General features: G+C 50.3%; 2 protein-coding genes and 1 long non-coding RNA gene across 3 annotated transcripts; 1 reads left to right on the top strand and 2 right to left on the bottom strand.

The window, feature by feature from the left end:
* Positions 1 to 32: 32 nt before the first annotated feature.
* Positions 33 to 16322, bottom strand: SRP68 (signal recognition particle 68). Its single transcript, XM_074554873.1, has 16 exons — positions 16123 to 16322; positions 14172 to 14238; positions 13560 to 13673; positions 12471 to 12666; positions 10784 to 10866; positions 10456 to 10565; positions 9638 to 9720; positions 9251 to 9391; positions 5845 to 5943; positions 5505 to 5569; positions 5063 to 5222; positions 3616 to 3710; positions 3270 to 3399; positions 2772 to 2847; positions 1900 to 1952; positions 33 to 1483 (listed from the first exon to the last, which is right to left on the bottom strand). The coding sequence occupies exons 1-16, from the start codon at positions 16268 to 16270 to the stop codon at positions 1256 to 1258; spliced, it is 1848 nt and encodes a 615-aa protein (XP_074410974.1). The 5' UTR covers positions 16271 to 16322; the 3' UTR covers positions 33 to 1255.
* A 2356-nt stretch (positions 16323 to 18678) lies between these two features.
* LOC141731222 (uncharacterized) lies at positions 18679 to 20640 on the bottom strand. The gene is made up of 3 exons (XR_012583204.1): positions 20499 to 20640; positions 19804 to 19879; positions 18679 to 19700 (listed from the first exon to the last, which is right to left on the bottom strand). It is a non-coding gene; the product is annotated as an uncharacterized LOC141731222 (long non-coding RNA).
* GALR2 (galanin receptor 2) lies at positions 20115 to 24213 on the top strand. The gene is made up of 2 exons (XM_074555092.1): positions 20115 to 21265; positions 22570 to 24213. The coding sequence occupies exons 1-2, from the start codon at positions 20925 to 20927 to the stop codon at positions 23348 to 23350; spliced, it is 1122 nt and encodes a 373-aa protein (XP_074411193.1). The 5' UTR covers positions 20115 to 20924; the 3' UTR covers positions 23351 to 24213.
* The last annotated feature ends 2681 nt before the right edge of the window (positions 24214 to 26894 follow it).

Raw genomic sequence — 26894 nt, forward strand, 5'->3', positions numbered from 1 at the left:
CATTACAACAAAAGCCCAATAATTCAAAATGGTCCAGTTTCCAACCTTTACTCCAATGCCTACAAAAGCAGAAAAAACACAAAGTCCAGACAACCAGAACAAACTCTTGCTTCACCTGTCAGGACAGGCTGAGTGAAAACCCACACAGTGCTGATGGAATCTTCCAAATGCTTTATTTAGGAACAGTTCTGCCCATGTGCTGTGGGTTTTTTCCCTACTGAATTGATCACAATTATGAAATTATGTGCACTTTCAAAGTGCCCATCCCCGTGGCACCTGGGTGCTTTATAAAAAACGCTGTCTGGCACGACAGAGATGAATTATCACTCACAAACCTACTGGTCTGCTGTTCCTCATCCCTCATTTCACGTGTAGCTACTGACCAGGGACAAGAAACAAAGCAATAGATGAACTCCAGAAAAAGATCATCTTGTTTTCAGGAAGGTTTAGATCAAAGACAAAACAAACACCAAGAGACCCAACTTCCCAAGAAGAGCAAGTAGCTATTGCTAAAGCCACCCATGAAGCTATTTTCCCAGGAAAATACTTTCAGGAATAGGTTCTATACTGTATGTAGGTATGTAATGAAGTGTGTGTATGAATAAAGAAGGGTGCTGTTGGCCCAGAATACAAATTCACCACCACAGCAGGGGTAACCATCAATATTTGATGTTTGCCATCCTTACTGATAAGGAAAGAGGCTCTATTTTGTCATTTCAGAATGTTACATTCTTAAAAAATATAGAGACTTCTGGGTTGAAAGGGAAGGAGAAGTTGCTGGCTTGGCCACTGTTCCACAGCCATTGTGTGGAAGCCTCACCTTGCTGGTTTAGCTCTGCCTCTACTTCTGCCTCTATTTCCCAATTACACCCCAATTTCTAGATCAAAAAACCAAATAATAGTGTCAAATTACGGGACAGAGGCAGGAATCAAATTGTATCCATGCCCTGGTCCGTGGTGAGTAGATGTGTACCAACCCTGGACAGGTCACTGATCACAAACTTCTCCAAGCAGAAAGGAATTTCTCTGTGCTCCAGGTTATTTTCAGCTATTTAGAGTGTATGTTTGTTTCTGAGTAATTGTTTGTCTTTAATACACTGGGAGAGAATGTGTGTGCACAGACATGAACACAGGACACAGGGGAGATGGTAAAACTTCCCTCTCTTGGTTTCAGGTGCAGGTATTTGTGTCCTAGAACCTCTTGGAGCTTCTCCTTCAATACAGAATAAAACCTCTGTTCCTCTGGGGGTCCTGGTTAACTTTTGAATCCAAAAATGCCCTTTATATATCCTGTGAGGCCACTCTTGGCCTTCTGCTCCACCTTGTCCTCCAGAGGTGGGAAAGCAACATGGTTAAGGGCCAGGTCAAAGAACAAGGGTTTGCATGGAATGGGCTGGAATCCTGGTGGGAAGTGCACGAGGCTGACTTGCTTGCTGACCAGGGAAGGATCCAGGCAGAAAGTCTCAAACCGTTCTGAGAGAGGCTGCAAGAGACCAAGGCAGGGACACAAATTAAACCCCAGGCACGTCAAAAGGGTCAAACATCAAACAGGGCTGAGCAGCAACTGAGACAAGAGAAGTTCAAGCTCCTTTGTGAGGCCTCTGGAAATGTTTTAAGCTCCTGTCAAAGCACAGCTGCAGGATCTCTGGAAAACCCTCCCAATGTGCAGAGAGAAACCAAATAAAGCAAGCTGCCACACTGGGAGCTGCATCTGCCTCCCAGCTCCTACCCCACTGTGTCAGGTACCTTCAGCACCCAGCCTAATAAAATCTCCTAAATACATGACCAAATCTTGATCAATGTGACATTTCTTGTGTTGTGAGACACACTCAGGTAACAAGATAAAGGTGATGGTCATTGAGAGCACAGCTGGAATTTGCCTGAGCTCTTGGCTCTTACCTTGCCATCCTTGACCTGAGATGGAGACTCAGTCTCATGAGGATCATTTGCATCTGCAAAATTGAACAAAAGGGGGTAAGAACAACAGGCTTGACCTTGGTGTAGAGTAAGATTGTCCCAGAAAGCAGCTGTGCCACAAGCTTAGCCATGATCCTTGCTCTCTGGGATACACAGGACAATATTTCCAGCAGAATCAACTTGATTTCTAGAGTAAGCACCACACACACTCATCTACAGCCAACACAGCCTGCAGTGGTGGAGCTTCTCCTTCACCCTGCCACGAGAAGGTCTGGAAAGCAGCAGGCTTTGAGTGAAGCACACAAAAAAAGATGAGAACACGCCAAGGAGGGTCTGTTAAAGCAGAATTAAGGCAGTAAAGGAGGCAACACACTCCTTGTCCTGGATTCCCAGCAGCAGGCACAGCAAAAACAGCAGCCCAAGAAATCACAAAGTTCATCCATCCCCCAGAGTTCTGTTGGCCAGGCTGACACTGACAGAGAGAACATCACTGCTCTCCTCTTAGTTCACCCAACCAGGCAAAACTGGGATGAGTAAGGCCAAAGTGTCTGCAGCAAAAAATGAAACACTGAACTGTTCTGTGCAGGCTCCCAAAGTGGGTGCACATCCCCAGGAAGGGTTTTAATATCTCTGGGCAAGGAGCAAGATGCCAATGTCCAGCCACTGCCTGCCTACTGCACTACACACAGATAGAAGCAACCAGAACTGGGGGAAAAGTACTTTTCCAAAGCCTGAGTGAATGGTGATGGAGAAACCTTTGGAACTTCAGAAATGAAATAAAAGGAATGAAACAGCTGCAGGGGCTTTAGTCAAGACACATTAGAGCAGAGTTCTAGTACAGCTGTGTTACTCACCTAAAATAGCTGCTGCTTGCAAGGAATACTTCTCTGCATTGACTTGAGTGATGAGATCCTGAACATCAGGCAGCTCCTACAGCATTAAAGAAAATTGAGAGTCTGAAATGTGCCAGTCTAAGAATCAGAGCAAAGGTAAAACCAGACAGAGTAAGAACTAAGAAATTAACTCCTAGTGTTGATAAATAACCTTTCCCAGAAGGAGAAAAGCTACAGTATTGTGCTTCAGGCAGCACAGAAGTTGTATAAGAGAAAATGCACAGGTGAGAAAAAGTGGTAAATTGCTTTGGAGTCGGTGCAAGTCTGTCCCTCCTCCAAGTGGGGAGCTGAAGTGTTCCCATGTCACTAGAAGGTCTCTGCTCCAATGAACATTTCCCTTCTCCCTATTTAGAGATCAGTCTTGAATTATAATGGCCTGGCACCTAATTAATAATATTAGCAATAAATATTGGGACAGAGCTGCTTCATAAAACTTCAGCTTCAGGACTGGGCTCGTACCTTCAGGCTGTTCCTGTGAGCTCCAGCTCCCGACTGAACCTCGCGGGCGTATTTCAGCACCCTCTCGTACAGCACCAGGGCTTCACTCCACTTCTTCACCAGGACATAGGACTGGGCAATGAAGAAACACCTGCAACAGCCAAGAGAGCATTCCTGATGTGTTTGTTGTCCACACCTTTTGCCAGCTGAAATGACTGGCAATAGGAGATATCTTATTTTCCCTTTAGGAACTGTCTCAAAGGACAGAGGAAACTGCATCAAAGGCCTGCACAGCACACAGAGCTGTGCAATTAAACTTCTGAAAGTGTCACATGTGCTAAAGAAAACCTGGATGTTTCTCAGTCACCTGTAAGCTTTGTACACAAGTGTCTTCAATCCAATCTCCTTTTGGAAGTTCTTGTCCTCTTCTAGGCCAGGAAGTTGTGTGAGTTCCACAAGGTTCTGTGCAAAAGAGAGTCAAAATAATAAATGCAGGCATTGCCTTCCTCTGGAATCTGCTGGTCTAAGAGAAAGCTGACCCTTTGACAAGTCAACAGAACACTCCCAGGGAAATAGTTTCCAGTTTTCTAATCATCAGTTTTCCAACCTTGTGAAGGACTCTCATTGAAACTTGTGCAAGTTGCCCTCAGGACAGACTTCCTGACACAAACAAGAATTAGGACAAAGACTCCTTAAATTTCACATGAACTAATTCTTTCATAAGGCATTTCCCTCTCCCATTCACAACTGCTTCAGCCACAGGCTCCCTCAGTTAACTGCAGAATTATGGGGGAAATGGAGAACCTGCTTATGAAGAACAAGTATTTTTAGCTGCTACTTTCCCTGGCCAGCAGAAACTGAGACAGCTCTAAGGGTGCTGCACAAGAGTCACAAAGACTATTTTAAAACTTTATTAGAGTGCACAACAAAGGACACCCATTCAAGCAGCAAGTTCTGCTCATAACTAAAAGAGGATTTTTGTGTTTCATGCAGATGTTGAACATCTTTGAGGCACTTGAAGGTACTCAGCTACTCTTCAGACTTCACGGTAGCTCACTTACAGTGCTGTATTTCTGCAATAACCTTTTGTAACACTCAGGTTTCCTACCCATGCACATCCTGTTTATCCTAAGCACACAGTTAGTGTGTTCTCTGGCTGGGCTGCTGTCCTGGGTTGACTATATGATGCTTTAGTCCCCAGTTGTCTCATTCTGTTTATGTTGAATAATAATTTTTGTACCTTTAAGAGTGTTCCAGAGAGTGAAAGGGAGGGAGAAGAAGCAGCAGTTTGTTTTCAGACACTGCACTCACTCCTCCACATTCCTGCTCCTGACTGTGTTGTCTGCAGACAGACAGCGGGACAGAGCTCTTCTTTTGCTTTTTAGTTAGTGTTAGCTAGCTGAGGCAAAGAAGTTCCCTGGCCTGTTTTTTTTTTTTCCTTTTCTTTGGACCTCTTGAAACTGCTCTGGACTGAACACCCAGCAGAGCACCGGCAGCTGCAGCTGTGGCCCATCGGGGCAGGCCTGGCCTGCAACAATTCCAGCATTGGAGGGACTGACCCGAGACTGAGTGAGCTGAGCTTCAACCTGGGGTTTTCTCAGTTTGTCATCTCTTTTAGAGTGGCAAGGGGTCTCATTGTTTAATAAACAGTTTTCCCCACCTTTCTCCAAGGAGGTATTTTTTTCCTCCCGGACCAGTCGGGGGAGGGACCAATTGGATCTGCTTTTCCCACCGGAGCTCCTTTGGGGGATTCTTGCCCAAATTTGCTCTAAAGCTGGGCAGCTGCAGAGCTGGCTGTGTTTTCCCAGCAGTACCTGCAGGATGATGTCGTAGAGGCGGATGAGGTCCTGCGGCCGTGGCGAGCGCTTGCCGTCCTCGTCAGAGCGCTGCTGCTGCAGCAGGGCCTTCTGCAGGGACTTGGCCATGCTCTCGTTGCGCTTGATGGCCGTGGACAGCTTGATGTAGGTCAAATAACTGCCAGAAGAAAAAGAGAAATCCCATCAGCACTGTCAGAGCTATTCAGATGTTACTCTGTGTTCTGAGCTGGTGGCGGAAAAACAGCTGGGAGGTCAATGTGAGAGTCTGGAGGGAAATGGTTACAAAGCTCCCTGAATCAGATCCTTATCTGTACAGTCATCCTTTGGGATCCCAAAGGCTCAGAACAAAAACCCATAAAACAAAATTAAACAAAATAAAATCCTGACATAAGAACATGGCTGTTTCACACTAGCACGGGCAGCAATGTTTGCCTATTACCTGTGTAAGTACTGGATGTTGGACACCTTCCCAGAATCATTTTCCAGAGAGTGTTCTCGCTGCTTCTGTGGGCAATGGAGATAAAACACTGCATGACTGACTTAAAACTGGCAGCCAAGGGATGAAAAACACAGAACAACTCAAGGTTTGGGTAAGCCATGGAAGGAACAGGCTTCTAGGCAAAACAGGGAGGGCTTCTCCACTGCTATTCCCTCACTCCAGAGAGAGTAAATTCAAATTTTGCAGCACTTTATTAAAGAAATCCCAGCAAGCTGAACACTAAATCACTCCCAAGGAAACATGGTGTCAATGGAAGTAGAAACTGGTGTTTGCTGCTCACCTGGTCAGGTTTCAATTCTTCCCGAACTGCCTGAATGGCATCTCTGCACTCACTGAGTAAAGACTCAAACAAACGTTCCTTTGTCTCCTCATTTTCTGCCTAAGAGCAAAGGAGATTCAAGAAATCAGATTTTTTTTGTACAATGCACGAATTAACTGAGGAGATTAAATGAAGTTTCTCCCAAATTATGTCTTTAAGGTCCATGGGTAGTTAGAACTCCAATCTGTGCCTGTCTGCAACATATTCTTGGGGGAAATCTGCCAGAAATCTTGGGGAATGGAGTTGGTGCTGAGAACTGAACAGCAGTGACAGCTCAAGGCCTCATTCCTGCACCAGTTACCCTCCTTCCCAGTAACTCCATTCCCTCCTGGATGGCACCTGCACTGCCCCCTGAGCTGAGGCTGGACTGCACTGTGGGAAAGGCCCAGCAACACAAGAGCTGAGCAGCCCTGAACTGGCAAACTACCAATGCAGACAGCTCTTGTTATGCTGATTTAATGCTCCCATGTGGTAAGAACATGCAGATGATTATCTTTTCTCCACTCCCACTCCAGCAATGCTCACAGTGGCAATAACTTGCTTGTTTGAAGCATCTTTCACAGTAACCCTACATTTCAGCAGCAGGAGTGACCGAGTGCTTTTCTGCTGTCACCATAAGTTTTGTTAAAAACAAAAAAAAAAAAAAGTGAAGCAGCTTTTGGCCTTCTGCCCCAAAACCAGAACTTGAAAACAACTTTTAAAAAACAAGTTGAAGCCTGATTTCTGCCTAATTTATTGGCATATCGTGTACCCAATTAAACAAGCACCCAAACCGAAACTCAGCCTTTATTCAGATGCTGAGAAGGAAACCAGGTGGAGACTGCAAGACTTGCAATGATTCAGTGAGAAAAAGCTGCTCAGAAGCAAACCTCAGCCTCAGTGATTGAAGGAAAATTCAAGAGCACCAGCACCATGTTCTGCCACTTCCATCTCATGTAACAGTGTAAGATGAGCTTTGCTGCAATAAATTTGCAATTGTCAAAATGAATTAAAAAATGGCTAAAACCTTGCTCACTTGTTAATCTACTGTACAGCTCTACAGACTCTACCTCTCCACTTCCCACATTCACATACCCAATCAGGAATGTTATTTTTACTCCCTCACAAAGCCTCAGGTATCCTGTGATGGAGGCGGTTTTTTGGGTTTGAGATTTTTTTTGTTTTTAATTTAAGATTTGCTGTGAGAATTTTTAAGGTGGGACCGGCTCCTGAGAATAACCAGAGACGAGTCTGACTGCATTCTCAACCTCACCCAGAGCAGCACAGCAATTTCACTGTAAGCACAAAAATGAAAACAGACACGGCCAGATCATCATTCAGGCACAAACAGGGCAAGGGCTGGGCCCTGCAATGAAACAAAGGCTTTCCTTTCCAAGCAAAAACTCCTTGAGCTGATTCTATGCATAAATACACATGTTCTGATTTGGGAGATAGATATCAGATCACAGGACTGAGACACAAGTGCTACAGCTGGTGATACAACTGTCCTGACAGAACTGCACAGGTTCATCTTAGAGGGATCATGGAAACCAATCCCACTGAACCCAATCCCAAAAATATGGAGTGCTCAGCTGTCAGATTTTCTTTGGTCTAAACCACTGTGTAACATCTCTGACAGCTATTACCACCCATTTTTGCTGCAATCTAGAGATGAGCACAGAATCCTTGAGGCAATAGCAGCTAGGAGCACACCTGTGTCATGCTGCCCTGCAGCTCTGTCACTTCTACCTGGGGAGAGCCACTGGGCCCTCAGTCACACCTGCAAATCCTCAAAAGGACTGACACAAGCAATTTTAAACCTGGATTCCTGTTTCAGTTTGGCTTATTTGTTCTGCTCCTCCCATCACCAATAAGGCACCAAAGGCAACAGTATAATTGCATTGGGAGACTCCATTTTTACACAAAACAGACTGGTTTGACTTCTAATTAAACCCTGCAGAGCACTGCTGTTATGTCAGGGTTTCAGCTCAGTGAAGGTGAGCAGAAAGGTGCCAAAGATCCCAGGAAGCACCATTCATTCACCTGAAGCTGGAGTGCCCATCACAGCTGACACAAGTGCAGAACTGCTGCCAAAAAGGCAAGTTTTGGCCCTCTGGGAATGTAAACAGGGCTGCTGCAATGCTCAGCTCTCACCAGTCCACTCAACTCTGTTTAGTCACAGCTTCCCAGGAAGGCAAAGCAAGAGGAGAACAAATTCAGGCTGTTCTGCCACTGCTTTAGGGAGCAACTAAACTGAGAAAGTCCAACTGTCAGGTGCCAGGATTAAGTTAAATGAGGGAACTCCTGAGCTGTACTTCCACCTGCTGGCCACACTTATGTGCTCCCTGAAACCAAATCTATTCAGCAACATCCAATTCCTAACACTATGGGTAACACTCAGGTTTCCCACCCAGCCACATCCTGTTTATCCTTAATCACACTCCTCTCACCACTATCCCCTGCTCTGGTCTTAACCCTCTGTAGAGCTTTTGTTTTATCATTTCTGGTTTTTATTTATCATTATTATTCTCCTGGAGATATAAGGTTTTTAATGCTGCAAAATCCCCATTTTTAGTGGCAAGAGTTATTACTGAAGATCCTATCACTGTCTTTTAAAAGTCTGAGTGTGTATGCAGCCAATGAAAAGCAGGATACCTCCTCTGGTCAGCACTTCCAAGGAAAAAAGTACAAGTGAAAAACTTGACTACAATACAAAATACATGAACTGTATGTGCCACTGCAAGTTCCAGTGAGCTGGATTTCAATAATCCTTGTGTGCCCTTTCCAACTCAGGATATTCCATGATTCTATAAAGTGTTTCAGAACTATTACATGTGAAATTGATTTACATCCTGATATTTATTAATCCACTTCCTGCTTTTGAAGATTTCCAGAAGTCAGGAAGAGAATGGAACAGATCTCATAGTACCTGCTACACCTGGCAAATGGCTATTTGTTGCTGAAGAAAACATGGTCAATATGTATTTTCATTTTGGCTACTCTGAAGTTGGAGCATTTGAGCAAGATGCTTAAAGAAATTAGAAGAGTAATTCAAAACCAGTTACTCTTAAAAATGTAACCTTCATTGCCAAGTGATGCCCTAATAATAGTGGTAATCACCCAGCTGCTGGAAGGCAGCCCAGAATGTTCCAAGGAGCAAGAAAACTCAGAACAGATCTCCCAGACTACTCCACTCTGTGAGAGCTATCCCCAGCCATCACTTCAGCTTTGGTTTATAATCAGTATTCCCCCACTTTTACCTTCAGCCTTCCAGCCCCAAGTTTGAAAAACACGAGATTACTCACAAACTTTTAGTTCAGGTACCAGGTATTGCACAGAAGGAGAGAGGATGGTTGGAAGGGCAGGATGGAGAGGGCTGCTGGGTTACCTGAGCAATTGCTGCCTCGTTGTCAGCCAGCCCCAGCAGGAAGATCCTCACTTTGTCAATCTTCACTGGGACAGTTCTCCCTCTCCACTCCACCTCACTCATGGTGGCTGCCTGCTTTGCCCGAGTCTGGGTGATCAGTGCCTGCACAGAACACAATGAGCTTAGGAGCTTCAATTTACAGGGGTGCAAAACTGAACCTCCTGAATTCATGTTTGATTGACTACTTTGAAATCAAAAGGCTTTTTGGGAAAGTGTTGTTTCCCACAGAGCCTAGGCTTGCTTGCTCACTTCTGTTCCATTCTGGCTCCTGAACGGTTTGCTGCAGCAATATTCACGCTCAGCACAGTAATAATGAATATTTCAAGCTGAGGCATGCAAACAAATTACCTCCAGTTTTTCTGCAAGAAGACCTTCAGTGCCACCAGACCTCAGTCTCATCTGCATCAACTCATTCATGGCAGACTGGTCACCTGAGAGAATCAACAAATTGATATCACATTTCCATTTGACTTCAAAATCACTTTCATATACAAAAACTAAACATTAGATTTTATACTAGCAGTTTAAGGACAAGCTTGCAATTTTATTCTGACTTCATAGGCAAGCTACCACAAACTGTTATTCTGTCTTTCTACACATAACCACAGGTGCTGTTGCAAAATGAGGCCCCTTCTGTGTCACAGACATCTTTTATGAAAAATCCTTTCTTTAGGATTTTTCTCTCTGCTGGGAAGCTGAGGCCCCAGAGAAAGAATGTAAAACAATGGTTATCTGCTGCTGTGGAATGCAACAGGTGCACCTGTGATTGGCCCATGTTGCATGTTTACAATTAAGGGCCAATCAAAGACAAAGCTCTCTCGGGGACAGAAGGAGAGAGCTCCTTGTTGATTCATTCCTTTTTCTATTCTTAGCATAGCAAGCTTCTGAACTTTTCTCTCTATTCCTATTAGCATAGTCATAATGTATTATATTAAATTATTGTATTAAATTAATAAATCCAGCCTTCTGATCATGAAGTCAAGATTCTCATCTATCTCTTCACCCCTGAGGAACCCTTGCAAGCCCGGCAACACTTCTGCACTGCTAAACTGTCCCAATACACAAGCAGAATTTGCCCAGAATATTATGGCCTCAGTGTCACTTAACCAGGGTTTAACTAAATGAATATTGCTTTCCTGGGAACAGATGAGGCCCCCTTCCCTTACCAATGTTGTAGGCACAGTAGCGGATGTTGGGTGAGATCTCCTCCACACGCTGGTTGTACAGCACAGCTTGTTCTTCTGTGAAAGCATTGGCCAGCTTTTCATAGATGGTCCTAGAGCAAAGGACAAATATTAATATTGCAGTGTGTGTCACTTGTGAGGTGCCATCCTAAGGGAACAGTTTGTGTCTGTGCTCTGGAGGATGCTGTTTCTTCAGCAGCACCTCCCAGTTAAGCACAGTTAACAATGCACATAGTTATGTTAGTTATGTACATAACTAAAGTGATCCAGCACTGTTTCCTGAAGGAAGCTGGTGAAGGGAGGGACTCACTTGCATTTGTTGAAAGCCTCCATTGCTGCCTTCCACTCCTGGTGCTCGAAGCGCAGCATGCCGGTGAGGTAAGCCATGTACGCCTGCACACAGAGCCAGGGCAAGGTGTGAGAATCTGTCTGAATTTTCCCTCATCTGCCTCACGATCGTCCTTGGGAGACCACTGAAGAGAAGACCCCCCTGTCTAGAATATCTGGCTCTGAAGGAGAAAAGTCACATGCCAAAGGCCCTGAGACCTGAAAGCTCAGTGTTGAGCTATTGTTTTCACAGGAGTGTTTGCTGTATGCTAAGAGGGGGCACCGTGCCCCATTTGCAACAACAGCAGCTCTGGGAGCTGTCCCACCTCTCGGCCTGGCTGGACTTCTCCTGAGTCTCAGGTGGTCTCCCACAGAAGACCCTCACCTGTTTTACAACCACTGTGACAGACAGACGGAGATGTGAGAAGTTTCTCCACCAAGGACTGAGACATGAAACATCCATGTGAAAAGGCCCCTCTGCTCCTTCCAAGGACTGGGACTGAAACCCCCAGCCCAGGGGAGGTGTGTGGGGGAGGCAAGCTGACCAAAGCGAGATGTTTGCCTGCAGGTTGTGACCACTGGACCAAGAAAACAATGCCTCTCATTTACTGCTGAGAACATAGACTACCTGTTACATCTGTTCCCTGTTGTATCTGTTTCACCCCCCCTCACAATTTTCAGTAATAAAAACTTCTGAGTTAGCTAGAGCCTTTGAGATCTCCCCAGCGTAACAGGCTGGACTGTTGATCCTCGACTGGACCAAAGGACTTCATCTCTGCTTTGGTAGCTATATCCCCTCCCTCTCTCTCTCCTCTCTCTCTCTTTTTCTCTCCCTTAATCCCTCTATTGCATTTTTGCTGCAGTTATTTAAATAAGACTGCATTTGATTTGATTATCACTGCAAACCCCCTTGTACCCTGTAGGTTTTTGCACTCTGAGATCACTCCTACGAACCATCAGGGTATCTGTTCACTAGGACAGATCCTGACACAAGGTCACATCCCCCACCAGCAGCACAACTGGGGCCACCTTCAGCAGCAAGGCTGCTGTGACTCCTGCAGGGGTGACTAAGCCTTGCCCTTTTCACTGGGGCTTCCCACAGAAGACAACTGATTTGGATGACAGGTTACAGCTACCTACATCTTCTCCTTTAACTGACTCTGCTGCATTTCTAAGGAAGCACAGAATCATAAAATGGAATCACAGAATGAATTGGAAGGGAGCTTAAAGATCATCTAGTTCCAACCCCCTGACATTACAGGGACACCTTCCACTAGACAAGGTCATCCAGAAACTAAAGATATTTCTTGTTTGTTATGCAATGGCCCACTAATGTCACACAACTTTTTTCCCCAGCAATATGCTACACAATGGCAGTTTAATTAAATGAGTACAGCACTGCTGTTCAAAGATTTCACAAGAGCTGTTTCCTGTTTTCCAGGAACTGAACCCCCAAATCTTACATTCTAGGTGACTACTTCAGCACATTTAACAAAAAGGTAACTCAGTAGATAAGCAGTTTCTCAGGCTGTGTTGCACCATCTCAGCTGCCCTCAGTTCTTTGTACTTTTATTATCTATTGAGAGACAGCAATTATTTCTTCATCCCAAATTCCAAAGGTTTCTTGTTCAGCCCTTACTGTACAACAAGAGGGAAGCATCAGTGGTTACCTGAGCTTCCAGCTTAGTCTTGGCATCCACCCTGTTGCTCTCACAGAGCCTCTCCAGCTCCTCGGCGTGTTTCACAGCCTTGCGCAGCCGCGACAGCAAATGGAAGCGCTTGCGGGGCTCCGTGTTGGCCTCCTGCTTCAGCTGCATGGCATAGCTCCAGGCCCTCTCTGCATCCATCAGGATCAGCAGCAAATACCTGCAGGGCACACGAGGGTGCAAGGGACAAGAATGACACTCAGGCAAGAGTTGTATCAGCACCAGCTCTTTGCCATTTGGTTCTGCCAAGTTCAGTACCAGTAGCTGGTTAGTAAGAGGCAGATGCTTTTACTTCTTAAAAGTTCTACGCACACAAAGTCTTGTTATTCCTGACTAGTTTCTGCTGTGTTTCTCACTCAGAAGTGTAATTACCCCACTGAGGAAGAGCATTAGGTATCATTCTGTAGCACCACAGACACTACAAAGACAAGAGATTGTCATTTTAGGCCACTCTTCAAACTGGTTCAAAATGCTCTTAACAACACAGGTGAATGCAGCATTGTGTGTTGTTTTATCACGAGAAAAGACAAGACAGGAAACATTTCAAGTATTCCTACAAGATGGGAAGTGAACCCAAAATCCTGGCTACTCTCCACATAATCTGTCAGACCAGCATTCTGTCAAATGTAGAAGATTCAAGTAAAACTTGCAGTGCAATATTTCTGTTCAAACAGAAGGGATTGCATCTCTAACCCCAACCTGCTGGCTACATTCACATTACCAGCATTCCCATGGCTACCTTGCAACAGACCTGAATAAGCATTTCCTCTTCAATGTCACAGGAATTTACTGATTACGAAAAGAATCCATTTTAGCAACAAAGAGGGAAGAGAAGGAACAGGTTGTTGCTGCTCCTTCTTGTCCCACTGGATCTGAGCAGTCTCTTGCACCTGCACTACAGCCTGAACTTTTATTAATAGCAACCACACACATCTCTGAAAAGAAATGCTTTGGATGATATTGCACAAAACAGTTTTCCACCTAAAATGGAAATTACTGAAAGAAAACTCTTCAGTATCATGCTGAATTCTCAATTCCATCCAGTCCCTGTACCTGTTGTCTGAGAGAATCTCTTCAGTTACTTTCTTCCCAGTGAACTTGTGTCTGTTGCCCATCTTGAAGTTGAGAGTTTTGCGGAGCCGCCTCAGCCTGCGGGAGCAATAACCCCTAAAAAGAGACAACCACAGTCAGAGTTTGGCCAAAGGACAACTCTGCTTCTCTTTACTGCTCTATCCAAATAGGAAAAAAAAATTAAGGCTGTACCAGGCAATGTTTTAGCAATTAAAACTCCATGTGTGACATATGGTAGCTCAAAAACTTCCTGTAAAGCAGCAATTAACAGAAAATAAGGTTAGAGGAGATGTAGTTATTGATAATCTTGAAAAATCAGGGTGATGTGGTCATTACTAGCTGCTTTATGTGTGTTTATTGAACACTGAGCTGTGGAGGAGTACAGTGCCTAGCAGGGAGCTGTGAACACAAGCTCCTGTGGGCAGTGCAGATGCAAGAGGCAGCACAGCCCCAGCACAGTACAGCCAAGGGAGATCAGCACACAGCCTGTCAGGGGCTTCCACCTGGCAGCTGGGTTTTGCTGCCTGCTACAGGGGGTTACAATTTAAATTCAATGAAGTGTAGCCAAGCCCAGGAGCAGCCCCCAGCACTCACCTGTACCTCTGGAAGTCCCCATGCCTCAGGCCGTGCTGCTGCTGCGACTCCTTCACGATCTGCAGGACTGCGGCTGCCGTTAAGGGACACTCACAGTGCAGGGCACCAGCTCCTCCCTCCACCCCAAATAGCAGCAGGAAACCCACAGAGCCCATCAGACAAACACACTTTGAACGCTGGGGCACCCCAAAACCTCCCAACAGCAGAGAGCTGAGGGCTCTAAAGCACCTCATGAGCCCAGAGCTCCTGCCTGCCAGCAGAGACCAACACAAACCTCAAGCACCTCCTGCAGACACCCACGGGAGTGCTGCTGTCACCAGGGCTCCCTCTGGGACAAAGACCCCTCCAGGATAACACACCTGGCCACAGGACCTCCCCAGCCACAACTGTGACAGAGATGTGGTGGAAAAACTGAGGTAGAGAAGCTTTCCTGCCCAGGAATGTCCCCTCGCTCAGGAAAAGAACAGAATCACTGCTGCCTGCCCAGCACAAACAAACAAACAAAGAAACAAAGTGCCTTCTGAGCACAGAACCTCATAAAAAGAGTTTTTGGAAATAACTCCAGGATTGATTTTCTCAATTTTCAGCACGTTTCTAGTCTTGCTGCAACAAACATCAGTGACACAAAGCACTGCCCTGTGACCTGGAGCACCATCACTCCATCAGTTCCATCCAGCCTCCCCATCCTTCAGTGGATTGGCAGAGCTCCTGCACTTCCTTTATTCCCTCAGATATTCCTGCCAATAAAACCATGCCACATTCCAGTAAATCTGATGGTTTTCATTCAGTTTACAAGGCAGGCTATTTTGTGAAATAAAATCTCCACCACACACAAAAAAACCTGTGTTGTATATATTCATATTCTAAAATTTCCCTTTTAAGCTTTACCAAGAAGCCTCTAAAGAAAACCCACAAGAGAAATCCAGACTGTACAACAACCTCAACAAAAGAAAAACTACAACTACACCTAAAGAAACCACCAAACATTTAAAGTTTAAAATGCCAGATGTCTAGCAAAATGTTTTCTTGGGACTACACCTAAAAGAAACTCTCTGAAGCATTAAAACCCTGCATCAATCGTTATTACACTGAATTATTCTACATTTGCAGAACAACCCAGTCCAACTGCAATGTCTCAACACAGATCTCCTCATCCCTGCTGCCTACCCAAGATTTTTTTTCAGACTCTCTTTTACCCTGCACAAATACTTGCTGAATTCACACCCCCTGAACTTTTTTATTTTTTCACTGATTTAAACATTCCCAACATTCCCAGGGCAATTGCTATGTCTGCACCTTACCCCACACTTACTGACTACACAACGCCTGCCATGTGCCACGTGGAAAACTGCAACCTGATTTCCCCCGGGCTTTGCTCTGACCCAGAAGACAAAACAGCTCGATCACAGCTGTGCTGGTTTCACGTGGAAGCTTCACCTACAAAACCTCCATGAGTTTTACACGCCGAGATTTCAGAAGCACTGAATCTGCAGGAGCCAGTCTGCCACCTCAGCGCACCTGTTAAGGTTTTTTTATGTATTAATCCTCACTTCAAGCTGCACTATCACCACGAGCAGCTCACGGGTGCCCTGCTAAGGGTTTTTTAGGTATTATTGCTCACTTCAAGCCGCAGTATCACCACGAGCAGCTCACGGGTGCCTGCTCGTACCCGGCCCCGCTGTGGAGACCGACGCCAGCTGTCCCGGGTTCGGAAGGAGACGCAGCCCAGGCAGAGCGCGGTTCCATAAATCAGGAAAGCCACCCGGCCTTTTATCCCCACCAAACTCTCACAGGCCCAGGCCAGCACCGCCCGCAGCTCCGGGGTGTCCCTGTCCCCATCCCCGCCGTCCCTGCCCGCCCCGGCCCTGCGAGCCCCGCGCTGCCGCCACGTCCCCCCGCCGCCCACGGGGCCGGGCCTGCCACGTCCCCCCGCCGCCGCTGCGCAGGATGCTCTCCAGGCCCAGGCTATCGCCGAGGCCGCCGGGCTGCGGCCCCGCCGGCCGCTCGTTCTCCTTGTTGTCCTTGCCGTCCTTGTGCTCCTTGTTCTCCTCCGCCCCGGCCCCGCGGCCGCCGCCGCCTCCCTGACGCTCCGCCGCCATCTTGCAGCGGGGCCGCGGCCGCAGAGCATCACGGGCCGGGAGCGGCCGCGCGGGGGCCGCCGGGAACGGGGAGGACCCGGGGGGAGCCCGGGCGGGGAGCGGGAACGGGAACAGGAACAGGGAACGGGATTATCCGGGACAGGGAATGGGAACGGGGATTGGGGACTCGGGACAGGGAACGGGATTATCCGGGACAGGGAATGGGAACGGGGATTGGGGATTCGGGACAGGGAACGGGATCAGCCGGGACAGGGAATGGGAACGGGGGAACCGGGACAAGGAACGGGAACAGGGATTGGGGGGATTCGGGACAGGGACAGGGAACGGGATCGGGAACGGGGGAACGGAATCGGGGGGAACCTGGGACAAGGAAGGGGATTGGGATTAGGATCGGGATTGAGATCGGGGGAACAGGGACTGGGGGGATTCGGGACCGGGAACGGCATTCGGAACGGGGGGACCGGGATAGGGAACAGGAACGGGATCGGGATCATCCGGGACAGGGAACGGGATTGGGTACGGGATCATCTGGGACAGGGAACGGGATTGGGGGAACTGGGACACGGAACGGGAACGGGATTGGGAACGGGGGCGATCCGGGACAGGGATCGGGATCGGGGGGTCCCGGGGCCCGGCCCCACGCAGGGTGCGGGTCCATCCCCGCCCGGCCCCTCCTGCCCGTGTCCCGCTCATCCATCTCGGGCTGAGCCCCCGGCTCCGTCTCCCCTGCACTGTGCTCTGCCCCAGGGATCCCCAATGCTGAGCCCAAAATCAGCCCCGGCAACCCTGCCCTGCTCACCCACCCAGAACTGACCCCAAATCAGCCCCCAGGGTCACCCACCCCAATGCTGACCCCAAATCAGCCCCAGCACCCCTGTCCCGCTCACCCACCCAGAACTGACCCCAAATCAGCCCCCAGGGTGCTCCCCCCCTCCTGGCGGTGCTGTTGCTGCTCCGGGCAGCCCTTGAGGAGAGGGGCTTTAACCTCCCCCGGGCTGAGCACTGAAAACAAATCCTCCAACCTCCAGCAGCCTTAACCCCTCGGGCAGTGCAGCTGGGAAAGGAGAGACTGCCCTTATCTCACCTCATCCCAGAGCTATTTCATGCTGTAAGCACCAAAGACCAGGTCTTTTGCACATGGGGCTGAATATCTTATTTGGGACAAACACCAAATTTATTTGAGCACTTAATGGTGATATTTACACGAACCCTTATGAGTACAAACTGCCCCAAGAGCTGCTTGTGCCCCCAGACCCATCTTTGCCACCCTGGGCTCTGCCTGCCTGGCTCACTTTGCTGTCACACTCCCAGAAGCAATTTGGTTCCTCTCCCCCTCCAAGGGCTCAGCTGTGACCTGTTATTCCTGATTTCAAACTTCTCCTTTCCTCTCATAGACAGCAAAGCTCAAAGGGGGAAAAAAATGAGTAAATAAAAATCAACCATGTCCTCAAGTGGCAGCTTTCTGTGCACATGTTTTAAACTCTTTGCTCCAGGCTCCCAATGCATCTCCCAGGGATTCATTTCATTCCCTGTCTGAACCAAACTGTGCTCCAGGATGATGCTGAACTAAGCAGGCACAGCAGTTAAAGCCCATTTTACAAACAGCAGCTCCTCTCTTGCAGCTGGGGCAGTTCACACAGGCTTGGCTTAGGCTGGCACAGCAGCACCCACCCCTCAGGTGCCCCAAAAAGCACCCAAAGGACCTAATTCAGCGTCAGGACAGCCACCAGGTGTGGCACAGGAACATTTCTGCCACACCACCTTTCTTGCACACTGGCAGGAAGATTTGCTGCTCCTCTGGATTCCTCTGGAACCTGGAAATGGGAGGATAAAAGCACCTGGGTGTGTGAATTCCACTGCAGAGCCTTGAGGGAGCCTTGCAGAGAGGCTGAGCTGCCTTTGGTGTCACAGGGACAGCTGCAGAGAATAAATCCACAGAGTTGCAGACACTCACATCCCTCTGCCAGCCCCACAGCGTGCCTTTTCCTATTGGTTTTGGTCTTTTCCTCTTGGTTGTGGCCTTTTCCTATTGATTTTGGCCTTTTCCTATTGGTTTTGGTCTTTTCCTCTTGGCTATGGAGTTTTCCTATTGATTTTGGCCTTTTCCTATTGGTTGTGGCCTTTTCCTATTGATTTTGGCCTTTTCCTATTGGTTGTGGTCTTTTCTTATTGGTTTTAGCCTTTTCCTCTTGGTTTTGGCCAGAGGATCTTGCTTTTGGAGACCTGGATCATCCTCCTGCACTCCTGCCCAAGAAACCCATCTAGGTCTCAGAACAAGAATATATTTTGCTGCTATTTATTTTTATCCTCCTACTCCCAGGTTTTACTGCTATTGGGAAGAAACTGAGCGTTTCCCCTCATTTTTTTTTTTCAATAATCTCATGACTAGGACAATATTCAAGCAGCAATCAATTTATTATTTAATGTGGTAAAGTATGAGCAATACAGAGCTGGGGACAGTGGGGGAAGTTTTCCCTCCAACTGCACGCCGCTAATTGATGGTTACAGGTATTTACAGGGGTACCCATCAGTTTTTTTCAGCAGTTCCTATTTCCAATCTTTTACTCATCAGCAATTTTCATTCCAAATTATTACATCACAATTCTGTACACCATTGTGATCTTAGTTTCTCAGGTTGTATCTCAAAGGAGTATCCCCAGATGGTGACGGTCCAGTTTCCAAAAGAAGAAAGATGAATCCCATCTGGTGGGGTCCAGCTCCCCAGATGTGTCCACCTTTTAATTGCAGAGACTCTAAATCTCATAACAGTGATGTCCAGCTTCCCTTTGGTCAAAACCATAAACCCTTGAGGTGATGTTCATCTTCCTTTCTCAAGCTGTTTTTCTCTGCTTCAATAAGGCCTGAGATAAGCATATTTCCTTTATATATATTCCAAAGCTATAGTTTCAAGGATACAAGTAATATTCTAAAATTATACTTCAAAAGGTTATTATTGCAGAGCTTTTTTATGGATTAAATGCAAGCAAAAAGCAACATCTTTAACACCTTAATTCCAATGCTCCTAAAACAACCAGCGTTTATTGCAAACAAAACATAGGTTCAAAGGCCTTTTTCCATGCTTTATTTTCCTCAGTTCTTATTAGAATTCACAGCTCTCCCATTGTTGGGGTCCACACATTTCGCATTCACAAATACACACATCACCTGTTTGTACCTGACACGAAACACAGCTTTGCATCTCACAGGAGTGTCCCCAGAGCCCCCAGCACGGCGGGCTGGGCGCTGAACGCCCGCTGAGAGAGCGGAGAAGCTGCGGAGCGAGTTAGTTACAGAAGGAATCGAGGCACTCAATATTTCCCTCTCCACAGAAGCAAAACAAGGCAGGCTGGGGTGGGGTCAGACGGAGAGTCCTTGGAGAGCCGATTGCAGCTCCCAAGGCTTCCACCCGTGCCGGACCAAAAAGGCAATTCTGCAGGAGGAAGACATGGCACGAAATAGATTTGTTCTCGCTGCAATGTATCGCACTGCCCTCCCAGCCGTGGGGAGAAACGCAGTTCCTCTGAAAACCTCACCTCGGGTGTTGTGGTGCGAGGATGGAAAATGCGGACACATGCGCAGGCAGAGGATCCCCATTCCTAAAATCCAGCGCTGCAGCCATGGGGGTGAACAAACCAACCCTCTTTCAGTGAATACTGAAAGGGGAGGCAATAAGAAAACCCCGCAGACGCCTCACTTTGGGTGCCCAGCTCCTTTTGGGGTGCCCAGCTCCCTTTGGGTCGCCCAGCCCGGCTGCCCCAGCCCTTCCCGGGGGTGACAGCCCTGAGAGACATTTCCCCCCATCCCAGGGCAAACCCGGGCCCGAGCCCCCCGAGGGGAGCGGGGTGCGGCTCCGTTCCCGGGGCGCGGCTCCGTTCCCGGGGCTCGGTGCGCGGGGCCGGGCGGGAGCCGCGCCCGGAGCCCCCGGGCCCCCCCGCTCCGCCGGCGCACGGAGAGCGCCGGAGCCGCCCCGCCGGAGCCGCCCCGAGCTCCCGCACGCCCGGAGGAGGTGAAGGGCCCCCGGCTCCCCGTGCGCCCCGGCGGGACCCCCGCTCGCTCCCCATGCACCCCCTCCTTCCCCGTGCGGCTCCCGTGTGCTCCCCTTCCACCCTTGTCCCCTTTGCCGTGCATCCCTGCTGCAGTCTCCCTGCACCCCCTTTCCCGTGCAATCCCCGCTGTGCTCCCCAGCGGGCTCTCCCTGCACCCCCTTTCCTGTGCATTCCCCGCTGACCTCTCCGTGCACCCCCTTTCCCGTGCATCCCTGCTGCACTCCGCACTGCACGTCTTTTCCAGCCACCCCTTCCCTGTGCATCCCTGTGTGCTCCTCACTGACCTCTCCCTGCACCCCCTTTCCCTTTTCCTCCCTTCCGTGCTCCCCAGCGGGCTCTCCTTGCACCCCCTTTCCCGTGCAATCCCCGCTGACCTCTCCTTTTCCTTTGCATCCCTGCTGCACTCCCCACCGCACGTCTTTTCCTGCCCACCCCTTCCCTGTGTGCTCCTCACTGACCTCTCCCTGCACCCCCTTTCCCTTTTCCTCCCTTCCGTGCTCTCCCCGCACCCCACACGGATCTCCCTGCGCTTCCCCTCACCCCGTGTGCCCCCGGTGCTTTCTCCACGCTCGCCGCCCCCTCCAGCCCCGGGCCGGGCGCTCCCGGCCATGAACGGCTCGCTGGCGGGCTCCGGGGGGGGCTGGCAGCCCGAGTCCGTGATCATCCCCCTCGTGTACTTCATCATCTTCCTCGTGGGCACCGTGGGCAACAGCCTGGTGCTGGCCGTGCTGCTGCGCAACGGGCAGGTGAAGAACACCACCAACCTCTTCATCCTCAACCTGGGGGTGGCCGACCTCTGCTTCATCCTCTTCTGCGTGCCCTTCCAAGCCACCATCTACACGCTGGAGGGATGGGTGTTCGGGCCCTTCATGTGCAAGGCCGTGCACTTCTTCATCTACCTCACCATGTACGCCAGCAGCTTCACCCTGGCCACCGTGTCCCTGGACAGGTAGGAGAGGGAGCAGGGGAGGGGCTGCCTGCATCCCGAGGCTCTCCTTTCTCTGGATCCCGCCGGGGCAGATTCCCCTGGGGCTGAATCCTGAGTGCTGGTCTCTCCCTGGGCTCCTGGGGGAATCCAGGAACATTTCCCAGTTGGTTTGTGCGAGGAAGTGCAACCCCCCCAATGTGGGGGGCTGCAGATGGGGATCCCTGGCCCCAGTGCCCAGCTGGAGGAAGCTTTCAGACCCCAAAACTGTAGGACTGTTGGACTGGGGTTTATCCACAGGCCCCAGCAGTGAAGTGGGGATGAAAAATGAGAAAGAAGCAAAGCTCAGTCCCTGTGCAGCTCTGGCTCTTCCTGGGATGCACAGAGAGAGCCCCTTCCCTCCCAACAGCCCCTGGCAAAGCAGGCAGAACTTGAGGAGAAAAAACCACTGGGATGCTTGAGCTGACACACTGAATTTCCCACCCTCCCCTTCTATTCACAAAAAGCCCCTTTCTGTCCCCGTGCTGTCCCTTGTCCCAGTGGTTATCCCAGCCTGTTCCAGGGTGGGTTTTGCTGGGAAGCCTGCTGCTCCTGCCTGTGCTTTACCTCAGTCCCTGCCTCTGCAAGGCCGGTGAGTTATGACCCTGCAGCAAGCGAGAGGCTGGGAGCTCCTGGTGCTGCTCCACTCGGTGCCCAAACCCTGCCAGGTGGGATGTGGAGAGTCCCTGTGCCAGCCCTGGGAGGGCCTGGAGCCCGGCTGGATGTGTCCTGCCATCCCAGCACAGCCCTGCACTGGCTGCTGACAGCACCCCAGGGGCTGCCTCTCCCCGTGTCCCACGGAGGGAACAGAGGTGTTGGGCAAGGGAGGGCTTACACAAGCCTCAGACCTGGGTGCAATTAGCGACCAGCTAATTACAGAGCTGAAAAGGGGTGATGTGCTCTCATGTGTGCCAGTACAAGGAATGCTGTGTCTGGGATTCCTGGGCACCTGCTCCTGCCTTTGTATCCTCACTGCTGCAGTCACTTGTGCCAGACGGTGATGGTCAAGTGAGGGTCTGCTGGATTAGGGGAGGGACAGAATGGGAACATCCCCACTGTCCCCACAACCACTGCCAAGAGCGGAGTGTGACGGGACAGGGTCAGGGAGAGAATTTTCCTCAGTCCTTTGTGCTGCACAGGGTCCCTGAGAAGCACCGGGGAATCAGTTGTGTGATCCACAGCCCTGGAAATCCCAAATCCATCATTTCTGCCGTCTCTCCAACCTGCTCCTGGCGATGGTCTCTCTGTGCCCTCCCCAGCACTGCAGTTATGTCCCTCTCCCTTTGCAGGTACTTGGCCATACGATACCCCCTGCACTCCAGGGAGCTGAGGACACCCAGGAACGCCCTCCTGGCCATTTGTCTCATCTGGGGGCTCTCCTTCATCTTCTCGGGCCCTTACCTCAGTTACTACCAGGAGTTCCAGCTGGCCAACCTGACTGTCTGCCACCCCATCTGGGAGATCTCCCAGCGCAAGATCATGGACACCTGCACCTTCATCTTCAGCTACATCATCCCCGTGCTCATCCTCAGCCTCACGTACGTGCGGACCATTCGCTACCTGTGGCGCTCCGTGGATCCCCTCCAAGACATGTCAGAGTCCAAGAAGGCCAAGAGGAAGGTCACCAGGATGATCATCATCGTGGCCGTGCTGTTCTGCCTCTGCTGGCTGCCCCACCACCTGGTGATCCTGTGCGTGTGGTTCGGGCACTTCCCCCTGAACCACTCCACGTACGTGCTGCGCATCCTCTCGCACGTCATCTCCTACGCCAACTCCTGCGTCAACCCCATCGTCTACGCCCTGGTCTCCAAGCACTTCCGCAAGGGCTTCAAGAAGATCTTCAGCTGCCTCCTGCACAAGAGGGCAGCGCACAGGGTGCACGTGGCCCAGGCTGCCCACACGCTCAGCACGCTGGAGGCAGAGCTCAGCGAGCTGACCCAGCTGAGCGAAGCCCTGCCCGGGCGCTCGGCCGCGCGCTGCAGGGTCCCCGCGCAGCCCTGGGGGGAGGAAGGGCTGGAGGGGCAGGAGCACAGAGCAGATGGCTCCTCTGTCACCTTCGACGTCAGCTAGCAGAGCTCCTTCCCACCCCAGGGCTTTGCAGTCTCCTCCAGGCCTGGGGCCGGGCGACGTTTTGGGTTCAGTTGAATCGTTTTAATTCAAACGCACCCAGAAATCACAACTGTGATGCTGCTGACACAAACTCAGCCAAGAACCAGCCAAGGACAGGATTTTCTTCCACCAAGCACTTGCTGAGAGCAGAGAGATCAAACCCCAAAATCCACTGCCATGTGTAAATGCCTGCTCCTCTATCATGGATGGACTTACTCCCTGTTGCATCTACACCCAGAGCCTGTGAAAAGCTCTGGCCCTTCCAACCAGCATTTCCCAGTTGATGTGTGCAAGGAAGTGCAACCCCCCAATGTGAGGGGCTGCAGATGGGGATCCCTGGCCCCAGTGCCCAGCTGGAGGAAGCTTTCAGACCCTAAACTGTTGGATTGGGATTTATCCACAGGCCCCAGCAGTGAAGTGGGGATGAAAAATGAGGAAGAAGCAAAGCTCAGTCCCTGTGCAGCCCTGGCTCTTCTGCACAGGGACTGCGCTCTGGAGCTTGTGGGTGCAATTTTAGAGACATTTGGAAAATACTGGTTTGTTTGTGTCCTGGTTTAGGAGCTGCATCCCAGGGCAGTGCTGGGCACAAACCCAGCTCAGGTAGGAAAATCCAGGAGTGAAGCACAGAAGGACCAAGGGGAGGGAGGTTGTTTGCCAGGGAAGCACAGCCATGGAGCCATGGTAGGGGAAGGATTTTAATGCCTTTGCACAGCCTGGGGACAGCTCAGCATCTCAAGCAGGCAAGGTGCTTGTGGAGGCAAGCAGGGCACTGGCACTGAGGTGGGACAGCCAGGGCTGTGTGAGAGCTGGGGGTGCCCAGCAAACCTGGGAATAAATAAAGCCCCTCCACCCCACCTGCCGTGTCCAGCTCCTTTGGGAAGCCCCCCAGCTGCAGTGGAGGAGAGGCTGGAGGGTGGTGGGACCTGCTGGAGGCAGGGAAGCTGAGGGGGGATGGAGGATGTGGGTGACGCCTGAGGACGTCCCTGGAGGGGGGCGCTGCGGCACAGGAATGTCATGGATGTCACAGGAATGTCATGGATGTCACGCTGAGTGACTGCTGTGATTCACTCCCACCTCTGAACCCTGCAGAGGCTCCGGGGTGCCTGAGCCCTGTGACTGCCACCAGCCAAGGGCTGTCAGTGAAATCCTTCCTCTTGTTTACCACAAGAGCATCACGGGACCAGGATCAAGTCACCCTTTTGAAAACCCCGTGGCAGAGCACAGCCAGGGTTGGTGGCCAAATGCAGGGAGCTGGGATGAGCTCTGCATCCCTACAATCCCCCAACAGCCCCCATGAAGGTCAGCTCTCTATAAAACTGCATTACAGAGGCTCTCGGTCTGTCTGCACAGATTCCACTGTTGTGAATCCCCACAGCAGAGCTCCCCAGGCTGGGATGGGTATTTCTGTCCAGGACCCTGGCTCTCCCTGGGGGTCTGCTCCTGACACAGCCCTCCTCCACCCAGCCCCAGTGCTTGGCTTTTTTTTCTTGAGAAGCTTCTGACTGTAAAACATTTCTTTTCCCCTGCTGAGTGTTATTATAACCAGATCTTCCTCTCCCCACAGAGAGGGCCATAAATTGGCCACCTCCTCCTATCAGTGATGGTGATATTTAGTCTAGTCCTGTTCCCAGCATAAGTCACAGAGAGCAGCATATAAGCAGCTCCATTAATTACATCTGCTTTTATCTCCCTGCTCAACCCTTCACAGCCAGGGAAAACATTGAAGCAGCTGCACAAACACAGCTCAAAGCCTCACTTTCCTTGGGCCCTCATTTACCACAGATCTGCTTCCAATGGATCCCACACACAGTGAGGGGTTCAATCTACTTTCCTGGGCAGTTTTCAGCTCACCTTGGGGATGGAGATGCTCCAATGGATCCCACACACACTGAGAGGTTCTGTGCACTCTCCTGGGCAGTTATCAGCTCACCTTGGGGATGGAGGTGTTGGCCCACCCCCTGTGCAGTGCCCAAGGGCACAGGTGCCTGTGCTGGCATGGCAGGGGTGCAATATCCCCATGCCCCTGTCAGAGACACTGATTCTGCTCCCCATCCCTCCCAGCCCAGCCTTTCCAGCAGCCTCCCAAGCCCGTGGCTGACCCTGCCCTGCCCTGCTGCTGCTCCAGAGCTGCCCAGCCACATCCCAGGACAGCCCTTCCTCAGCTCCCAGCCCAAAGCATCACTGTGGCCCCTCTGGGCACCACTGGCACCTGCTCATTTCTGGTCACTGCTCAGCAATGAGGTCCCAAAGGGTGACAGTAGGCTGAGGGCAGGCTCTGCACCTCCCTGCTGCCTCCAGCACCCCCAAATCCCCCCTGGCATGGCTCACATGGCTGTTCTCAGCCTCTCCAGGGGCAGAGAGGGGCTTGGTGATGGTCACAGCAAGGTCAGGGCTCTCTTGTGACACATCCAACACTCCTCTCCTCATTTTATGGATCCTCACCCATCTACTGACTCTCACCTGGCTGCAGGTGTAAGAGTGAAGCCAGATCATTACTCTGTTCACAGCAAATTCAGAATTAGAGAAAAAGGCCCCCTCCAGCTTATCTGACATTGTCCCTGCTCTGAGGAGGAAAGCATCACCCTCACACCCAGCCCGTGCCTTGATGAGCCCTCCAAGGGCAAACACAAGGTTGTGTTGCCAACACAAAATCACATTTAGAAGCTACTTTCCCCCTCAAATAACAGAGCACATCAGGCCCAGATGGAAAAGACAAGAGCATCAGGATCTGCTGACACTCACCATGCTCCCAGCTGAGAGAAATGGGCTCCTGGTCCATTCCCCTGGGAGGTTTTATCTTAAATTAAGAGCACTGCAAGTCCTTATGTTCCAGTTAAAATTTAATAAAAGCATATTTAACTGGAAGTGAAAAATGAAAAGGCTGAACTGAGCTCCCATCAGGCCCAGGAGCGGGAGGTGAGGGACACTTGGCTGAAATCTCAGTGTGAACTTTCCAGTGAGCTTTCCACACAGATTTATCACTAGGGTTAGAGACGTTATTTTGGTTTGTGGGTTTGTTTTCAAATATTTACTCTGTCAAATTTGCTCCCCAGTCTGAGGAGGCAGCAGGGAGCACCCCCAGACCCTGGCACAGCCCCCAGCATGGGCAATGGGCAGCTGAAAAATAAACAAGGGAGAAATGGGGCTCTGGCCCCAAAACCTTGGATACAGAGACACATTGCCTGTGTCAGGGCAGAACAGGAGGTGAGGGAAGGGGGTCAGACCCCACAGGAGCCTTGGGGGGAGCAAAAGGGGAGGCAGAGGGGGTCCAGCCCCAGCTGTGGCCCCTTGCCATGGTCTCAGCGTGACCCCAGGCTCCACTCTGAGCCCTCAGAGGGGCAGGAAGGGCTCAGCCGTGACAGGGTCAGACTGTGCTGGCCGCCATGGTCGCTCCTAATTAACGCGTTGCAAACACATTCCTGACCATAAAAAGGCAGGGAGCTCACGGAGCCCTCCCCTGGCGCTGCCGGGGTTGGACACAGCTCAGCCTGGAGCTGCCACCCTG

This window comes from Zonotrichia albicollis, chromosome 19, assembly GCF_047830755.1.
Source record: "Zonotrichia albicollis isolate bZonAlb1 chromosome 19, bZonAlb1.hap1, whole genome shotgun sequence".
Taxonomy (NCBI): Eukaryota; Metazoa; Chordata; class Aves; order Passeriformes; family Passerellidae; genus Zonotrichia; species Zonotrichia albicollis.

Coding starts and splice junctions, on each gene's coding strand:
- GALR2 (XM_074555092.1), top strand. CDS start 20,925: ATGAACGGCTCGCTGGCGGGCTCCGGGGGGGGCTGGCAGCCCGAGTCC. Junction 21,266..22,569: donor GCCACCGTGTCCCTGGACAG/GTAGGAGAGGGA, acceptor CTCCCTTTGCAG/GTACTTGGCCATACGATACC.
- SRP68 (XM_074554873.1), bottom strand. CDS start 16,270: ATGGCGGCGGAGCGTCAGGGAGGCGGCGGCGGCCGCGGGGCCGGGGCG. Junction 12,667..13,559: donor GAGATTCTCTCAGACAACAG/GTACAGGGACTG, acceptor TGTGCCCTGCAG/GTATTTGCTGCTGATCCTGA. Junction 10,566..10,783: donor GAGGCTTTCAACAAATGCAA/GTGAGTCCCTCC, acceptor CCTTTGCTCTAG/GACCATCTATGAAAAGCTGG.